The following is an 8788-nucleotide window of genomic DNA, read 5'->3' as shown; positions in this document are numbered from 1 at the left end:
CGGTTAAGCATTAGGTTTGATTGGTTTTACTTTGGCCCAGACTGACTACGACATTGGTTGGTAATGTGACAAGTCACACCAATGATCTGATCCGGTCTTGATAACTATGAATGTAAGGCTTCATTTTATGAATGAAAAAGAAATAAGTTAACGCTCACAAAAATAAAAAACAAGGAAACAATGCACATATACCAGTACTAATGGGTACCATACATGCATAATAAATAGTGTGCAGTTAGCATACGGATGCATCTGTAGGTGTAGAGGTAAAGTGCACCTTCAAATTTTATCATGGTATATAATTTTGATGTAAAATGTTCTTAGGATTTTTCAAAATCTATTTTTATATCTTTATAAAGTTTTAAATTTAAAAAATGGTTAAAATTAAGTAGATCTATAAACAAATGACAATATTGAAAATGGACGGTGTAGATAATATGTTGTGAAATACACTATTTCTGAGACTTAAAATCTTTTTATTTTTTATGATCATACATCTTACTGTCAATATGATCAATCAAAGGGCTTTTCAACATTAAAACTACCTTTTCCAATGGATTTTTGAGGTACATATGTAGTTCTACATATAAGGTTGCAACCTTATATAATCTTTTTCCTAATAAATACGAGGGAAAAGTTTTAGTTGGAAGCAACAAATATAAACCCTTAGGGACCATTGGGGTACCTGGAGCCTAGAATTTGTCTATCCTTGGGATAGGGATGTCTGTTGTCTGGATAGCACATGATAAGAAACATGAAATATTCATGTCCATTGTTTGGATTGTCTGGAAGATGTGAATCCATGAAAATTCAATTGCAGTTTTTGTATTATTATCCTACATTTAATATTATACTAACCTTTAGTTAGCATTGACAATGTGTTGTAACCTCCATGTATAAAAGATAAATGGTCTCTTTCGTGACCTCCTGGTATAAAAGATAAATGGTCTCTTTCTAGACAAATTCCCAATTATTAAGCTTTAGCTATATTGATAATGTGTTGTTGAATCCTTGCCCTTACAACGAAGCCTAGTGGCATGGTGCAATTATATATACGCGCCCACCCTAACCAATTAAAGCAAAGTGTACTTCCTAAAACGGCTAGGAGATGTAGTTCCACTAAAAAAAATTTATGATGGCAAGGAAAAATTTGTTTCCACACTTAATTATTAAATTTAAAAGCTTCAAAAATAATGTTGATCATGTCAATCTAAAAATGCTTGAAAATCTTGAAAATGGATGGTCTATGTAATATATGAGTAATGATCCTATGAGAACCTCCCACACCTATGTTTGTAGGACCCCAAAGGATCATCATGATATTTGATACAGATCTCTAGAAAAGTTATCACATGGGTGTGGGACTTGATTTTTTTAGAGATCTGTACCAAATTTAATGGTAATCGTTTAGGTTCCAACACACATGGGTATGAGAGGGTCTCATAAAGTCATTTCCCATAATATATTACAAAGCTTTTCCAGTGTTAGAACAACAATTACTTCTATATAAAAAGTTGACGCTTTATATGAACTTCTTCCAAACAAAGAGAGAGGACGAACGACACAACGAAATAAGACAGGAAGATAGAAATGACCATTATATTATTTAAGACCGCAGTCGTGTACGATAGGAAAAATCATTAATCGATACTACATAGATTCGAACACTAGAGATAGATTCGGACACTGGAGAAAGACTCGTAATTGATTCACAGGGGAAAGTGGGCTAATCTCTAATCTTCTAGTCACTTATTTGCAGAACATGCTTGTCCAACTTCATGTAATTGTTGAGACTCATAGTGATGAGATACTCTCCCCACTTGAATGGCCTATACTTGGGGGGATCTTCCTCATGAACCAATTCTTCAAGGGGCTCCACAATTGCATGATAGGATGGTGTAAACAAAGTGATAAAGGAGAACCTCTCCTTTTGGGAGTTCACCAGCACCGTATGCAACAAGCCGTTATACTGGTCATTTGTCCAAACCTGCAAAAATTTTCGCACACCACAGCCATTTGCTCATAAGAATATATATATATATATATAGGCAAGCAGCTTAGCCACCGATCCTCATGTAACCACCGATCCTAATGTAAAGGCCAGAGAACCCATCAATGCACTTTTGAGTTTTGTTCTACGAAGACTGTGCAAGAAAACCTCAGAGGTCATAGAATCATTTTTTCTGAGGGTTGCGTTTGTTTATCCGAAAGGTCCCAACACCTTGGAAAAATATTTTAACGGAAACGTGCATTCTCATCGACCTGGGAAATCATCATACACCCTTTGGGAGTGAGAAGCCCCTAGCAGCGCTAGGCCTTTTGGGATGAGGCCCCCCAAAACACGGTTAATTTTTTGCTGGTAATCGACGATTCGAGTGAGAAGCTGCTTTTTTAGGAACAGAATAGTTGCAAAATCTATCTTACAAATAGTAGCAGAAGATGGGAAAATGCTTTATCAGCAACGATGTGAAACTCTGCTGTCCCAGAAAATAAACATGGGAAAGCAGCAATCATCCAAGATAGACTTTCCTCACAAAGTTCTTTCCCACAACACAAACCTGCCGAAAAAGAATGAAATAAACTCCAAGTTTAGGAAAAACAAGTGGGTGAATTATAGGGCTGAGAATGGGTTGGATCGGGTCCAAATCCACTGAGATCCTGATTTGGATAGTACATGTGAGATCTGGATCCAAATGCTATTGGATCCAAAAAAATTATGTAATATCTACAAAATGATTTACAAGAATATATAACAAAAAAAATTATATAACATATATATATATATATATATATATATATATATATATATATATATATATATATATATATATATATATATATATATATATATATATATATTGAGAGCATGATTTCATGCAACCGTTGTATAGTAATATGATACAACAACCTTAAAAAACCATCTTATGGCCATTTGTTTGATCCAAATTTTGAAATATATACTCTTTTCATTCTAATGAACAATTACAAAACTGAAAAAAATGAAAAAACAACCTAGAAAGTAATTTTTTAGCCCAATTAACATAGGCCGTTCATTTTGGTGAGATTCTTAGATCTAGGCCTTAGAAGGACTTTTTCATTTCCAAGTTTTTTGGATGGATTTATTATTATAAGATGAACAATGTTAAAAAAGAAAAAAATGATTTTGAGTTTATAAAGGCAAAGATCTTGAATGATCTAGATTCGTTTTTGGAGGGGACCAATTTTAACCATATCTAGGGTTCAAATTGAACGTTTTTTTTGGGGATTGATTATTGAGATGAAGAGAGTGTGTGTACAAAATTTGAGGTCATACAAATACCACAAACATGGTTTTCTAAAAGTGTTGATGCATTATACTATGATATAACCGTTGCATTGGATCATTGCTCACATATATATATATATATATATATATATATATATATATATATATAGACCCGGTTTCTATGTTGCCAAGCCGGCATATATAGAAATGAGGGCCCATTAATAAATCTATTTTTGAGATGGATTTTTTGATTTAATTTTCAAGGACATGTAATCTCTAAGATGGAGATCATGAATATGAAAAAATAAGTAAATTTTAAGAATTATATATATATATATATATATATATATATATATATATATATATCTTTGGACCGATGGTTTTCATTGTTTTTAGATGGAACACCTACTTTGTATCCATCTTTAAGACGGATGCTTTACACTTTTTGAATCGCACATGTAGTTATGTGGTCTAGCCCGCATGAAACAATTTTCCCATATATATATATATATATATATATATATATATATATATATAAAATATTAAATAACTAGGTTAAATCTAGATCAGATCCATCTGTACCCCAATCCGATTTCGAAATACTATTCAGATCCAAATTTTGAATCTGAATCTGACCCGTTAGATCCAATATTGAATCCATATCCGGATCCAGATAGGGTCCAAAATTTGGGTTTTGGAATTCTTAACCCTAGTAATTAAAACAAAGATAAGAGTTGGGCTTGGGCGTGAGAGATCAGCAGTTAATGATACGGCTCAAGTTCTATCCCTGCCATTGAACTACGCGAAAATAGAAAGAAAAATAGAATCTTGGGGTGTTTCATTATACCTGGAAGGCGTCTCCTGACACAAAGATGAAGGAGTTGGGTGTGGGGCTGACCCTAAGCCACTCGCCTTCGGATTTACGCCTCACTTCTAATCCGCTAACCTCATCGGTGGAGAGTAGGTTAAAAGCACTGGTATCAACATGCGGGCCTTTACCCAAGGCTAGCTCTGGTTAGGGGCAAGGAAGGTAGTGGTTTAAACAAACAATGGTCATGGTCTCCTCAAAGTATAGGTTGAAGCGATCGGCCGGCAATCCTAGAGCCAGAGCATTGATCTCCTTCACTTTGAATGCCAGTTTTGTGGTTTCTCGACCGTAGGCCTCGCATGCTTTCCTGCAACAGAGAAACGAAGGTTGTTTAGATAAAAGCTTCATAATCTTAAACCAGGACTAAGATTGGATTTCGAACAACGGATCCTAAAAATCCCCTGGGAATTCAGTGACTCCACCACACTCTAGTTACCACAAAATGGAAAAGGAAAGAGAATCGCCCTGAATTCTCAAGGGATTGCCCCAGTTTTTGCCCTGAATCAATCAATACTTCATCCCCACTTTTAGTCAGTGTTTTAAAACCTGGATCGGCCAAATAATGGGACAATCCCTTGAGAATTCTGAACTGGACCAGCCACCCGAATGAGACACTGTTTTTAGAACTCGTTAGAATTTGAACAATGCTAGAGTGTTAAACTTCAGGAGCAGAGAGAGAGAGAGAGATTCTTACTGAAACTCCTCGGGGTTTTGAGGCCACAGACTCTTCAGGGCCACAGTTTCCTTGCAATCACGCTCCAGATTCGCAGGAATTTGATTACCCTCCTTCACAACATATTCAAAAACCTCAACGCAATCCCTGGTTTTCTTTGTGTGGTCCTTATCATGATAACCCATAGGGTTCTTTACATCTCTGGCGGCTTTCTTCTTCTCCTCGTACGGCAAAGCTGAGAACTTTGTCATTACTTTCTTCACATTTTCATATAGCTCAGGAGGTAAACCATGGTTAACAATAACAAAGAAATCCCACTCTTTCCATGCTTTTCTCACTTGAGAAAGAAGGCTTTCTAGATTGCCAGATTCCGGGGAATGGGTGACAGAAGTCGATCACGGGAGTTTCTTTGAGATGAACGACTTTGTCCAGCTTTGGCCTAGAATCGACAGGCTGAACATGCTCTGCTTGCAAGGAAGGGGCCATTCCACTCTCTTTCTATCTCTAAGAACAAATACTCTCTCTCTCTCTCGCTCAGCTACCACTGTCAGTGCCTTGAGCGCTAGAATCAGTTACAGAAGAACAGGGGAGGTTCTCAGCGTCTTTATCATCTTTGTGAGGGTCAAAGATAAACAGATGGAATATGCGCGTGATTTTTTAGATTCAACCATGTGATTTTTTTTTTTTTCCTTATTTTGTAGCTCAATAAAATTTTCTAAAGTAAGACTAAATTATAAGCAAATCCACACAATGAGCCAATTTATTTTTTGGGATTGTATACAATGAGATCATTTACCTTTCATACAAACTGGTGGCAATTACTTACAACCAATGGTTTAAAACGTGGACATGTGACTCGGATCGAGCACTTTAAAAATCGATCCGGATAGGTGAATCGGCTATCCGGATCTAGAATCAGCTGAATCTGTCAAGTTAAAGCTTCAAAAAAATCCAAAAAAATTATAAAAATTCATTATAAATATTGTTTTTTAAGAATCCAATAAGAAATTAGGGTACTACATTATTAACTTTCATTATTTTCATCAATTAGTGAATATGGATATGTTTTTTCCCTCTATAAACTTATGTTAACCATTAAATTTGTATCACATAAAATATATAATTATACATGGACTATTATAAAGAGTAGACTAATCAATAAAAGAATGGCTATTAAAATCTCGGTTTGGCGAAAAACCCTAATCCGCTAAAAAAATTTAAATTATTACAGCCTAACTAACTATAATCCAAAATTATTAAAACCTAACTAATTATAATATTATATAATGAAATTATAATTATTAGTTTATATTTTATAATTATTTTATTAGACAAATAATAACAAATTAAAAATATTTTATAATATTATCTAATTTAAAATATATTATTGACAACTTTAAGAAAAATAGTACATTACATATTTATAATGTAAAAATTAATAAATAAAATAAAAGATTTGGTTATCAATATAAAAATTAATAAAATACGTACAAATTTTGGTAATAACACTTCAATTTTTCAAAAATTTATTTTTTTAGGTTTCTATAATAAATTTAGTAAAAGAGATTGTTTGTAGAAAGATAGAGATTTCAAATAGAATAAAATTTTTATTTTTTATTTTTTTATGCTTTTCATATTATTTAAAAAATTAATTATACCACTATTTACAACAAAAATTAACTGCTATACAAAAAATTAACTTTTTTATTTTTCATTTTTTTATGCTTTTTATATTATTTACGCTCAGAGGGGGTCTCGACCTTGAGACATCACATGAAGAAGCAAAGGTCTTAACCACCACACCCCCTCATCACATGTGGTTGTAACTTTTTGATTAATAGAATATATTTACATTCCCGTTTCATTTAATGATGTTTGGAAATTATCCCACATCGAAAGATGGGTATTCAACTTTGGTATATAAATACCTATGTAATATGAATCAAAGCATTTGTGTACAAATATTGGGGCAACCTCACACGTGCGTGCACGTGCGTATTGCACACGTGCACGTGTGTGTCCCACGCGTATCGGTGGGGAACCGGGCTGGATCGGGTAGAACCGGGCTGTTCCCGATTTTGTACTGGAACCGGCACGGGCGGTGCCGGTTCTCGAGTCGAATCAGCCGAGTCCCGTTCGACTCGCCGATTTTTAAAACACTGCTTACAACCATTCGATATGAAATTTGATAGCTTGGATGTGTCACAAAGTTCGACAAAATTTCTTTTGAATTTTGAGCTTGAATAATTGCAACGACCCAAATCACATCCAATGGTCAAGATTAATGTGACCACCTTGTACCAAAGGTAAAATGGTCTCATCCTATACTTTCCCTTATATTTTTTATGGGTATAATTTGTATATTGTTCGAACTTTAAACAATCAAATTAAGGAGCACCTTCAGATTTTATCACATATATAATTTTGGTATCAGAAATTTTTAAGATGGCTTGAGAATCTATTTTCATTTCTAATTAAATAATATTAAACTCAAAAAATGGCTCAAATCAAGTAGATTTATAAATATTTGAAAATCATGAAAATAGATGGTCTAGATATAGTGTTGCAAGATAAATGATTTTTAAGACTCAAAATCTTTTTTTATTTTCCTATTCATACATCTCAATGTTGAGATGATCAATTAAAGAGTTTTCCAACATCAAAATAATATTTTATGATGGATTTTTGAGGTGCACCGTAATTCTACATTTTAAGGTTGCAACTTTATATAACTTTTTTCCTTTTTTTTATATATAAGGAGGACATAATTATTATTGACCATTTGATGGATGTGAAGTTGGATGGTTGATGATGTGTCATTGATTGGGCACAATGTCAAAAATAAAAATTATCGAATGTTGTGACACACTTCAATCTATTGAATATCACATCCAATAGCTAAAAACATATGTAGCCTTCTTGTACAAAACATAAATAGTCTTATAGTATTAAGGAGGATATAATTGTGACTTTTTTTTCTTTTTTCTCTCTATAAAGAGGACACAATCATTATTGACCATTTGAAAAATGTGAAATTTAATGGTTAACGATATGTCATTGATTAGGCACAATATCAAAAAATAAAATTTTTTGAATGTTATGACGCACTTCAATCTTTTGAATATTACATCCAATAGCTAAAAATAATTGTCTCCTCCTTGTACAAAATATAAATTGTCTTATAGTTTTAAAAAATGTGTAAAATTAAATAAACCTAAATTAATGGTTGATCTCCACCATCTGTACTTGAGAACGGACGGTGAACGTCGTGACGGTCATATACCACGGCACATGCCAGTTATGATATGCTTTTCCCTAAACAATATTGATGGCATATGCCTTCAATTATGCTCCAATATTTTAGTGTATAATTAACTAATCAGGAAATCGGCAGTTAATTCAATTGGAACTATACATGAACGTCATTTTGCACGTGCTTTTTAGGCAAGGGAGACAGAGATATTTGATGTGGGCCTTGTTGGGCCTTGTTGGTCTGGGTCCAAAAGGCCTAAATAATTTATATTGTAATGTCAGAGAGCGAGAGAACCGGCAATTGGGTCGGATGGACCCCGCAGGTTCCAGGTCTAGGTGTTTGAATTGGTGGGTTGGGTCCAGGCCAATAGGTTGGACATGAGTAACATTTGGGTCGGTTCTTACTAATTATTTATTAAATATCTAATAAAACTTAATTGACCAAAGTCTTAATTAAACTAATACAATATCTAGTAAGAAACTTATATGAAGGGTATCGATTTGTACAAGGCCAAGGTTCTAATCAATCAAAGTAAAGAGTACCCTCAAATAGTGTTGAGAAATGTGGTTTCAATAACCTCAAATTTTATTTTAATCTCTAATTAAAAAATTTAAAACTTCAAAAAAAGTGTAGATCAAGCAAATCTATGAAAACTTGAAAATCTTGAAAATTGATAGTCCAAAAATGCATTACAAGATGCACTATTCCAAAACATGAAATCCATTTTTT

General features: G+C 33.6%; 1 protein-coding gene across 1 annotated transcript; it reads right to left on the bottom strand.

Moving 5' to 3' along the window:
* Positions 1 to 1579: 1579 nt before the first annotated feature.
* Positions 1580 to 5358, bottom strand: LOC18446771 (uncharacterized). The gene is made up of 3 exons (XM_006856875.4): positions 4828 to 5358; positions 4113 to 4440; positions 1580 to 1987 (listed from the first exon to the last, which is right to left on the bottom strand). The coding sequence occupies exons 1-2, from the start codon at positions 5055 to 5057 to the stop codon at positions 4281 to 4283; spliced, it is 390 nt and encodes a 129-aa protein (XP_006856937.3). The 5' UTR covers positions 5058 to 5358; the 3' UTR covers positions 1580 to 1987; positions 4113 to 4280.
* Between the last annotated feature and the right edge of the window lie 3430 nt (positions 5359 to 8788).

This window comes from Amborella trichopoda, chromosome 13 (assembly GCF_054954075.1).
Source record: "Amborella trichopoda isolate Santa Cruz 75 chromosome 13, AtrichopodaSantaCruz75HAP2 v2.0, whole genome shotgun sequence".
Classification (NCBI taxonomy): Eukaryota; Viridiplantae; Streptophyta; class Magnoliopsida; order Amborellales; family Amborellaceae; genus Amborella; species Amborella trichopoda.
The sequence above is the reverse complement of the archived record's forward strand: the minus strand, read 5'-3'. Positions and strand labels throughout refer to the sequence as shown.

What these genes read in the sequence shown, in the direction of transcription:
- LOC18446771 (XM_006856875.4), bottom strand. Translation starts at nt 5,057, where the DNA reads ATGACAAAGTTCTCAGCTTTGCCGTACGAGGAGAAGAAGAAAGCCGCC. An exon ending in CAAAACCCCGAGGAGTTTCA is followed by an intron (nt 4,441 to 4,827) that starts GTAAGAATCTCT and finishes TCTCTGTTGCAG; the next exon opens with GAAAGCATGCGAGGCCTACG.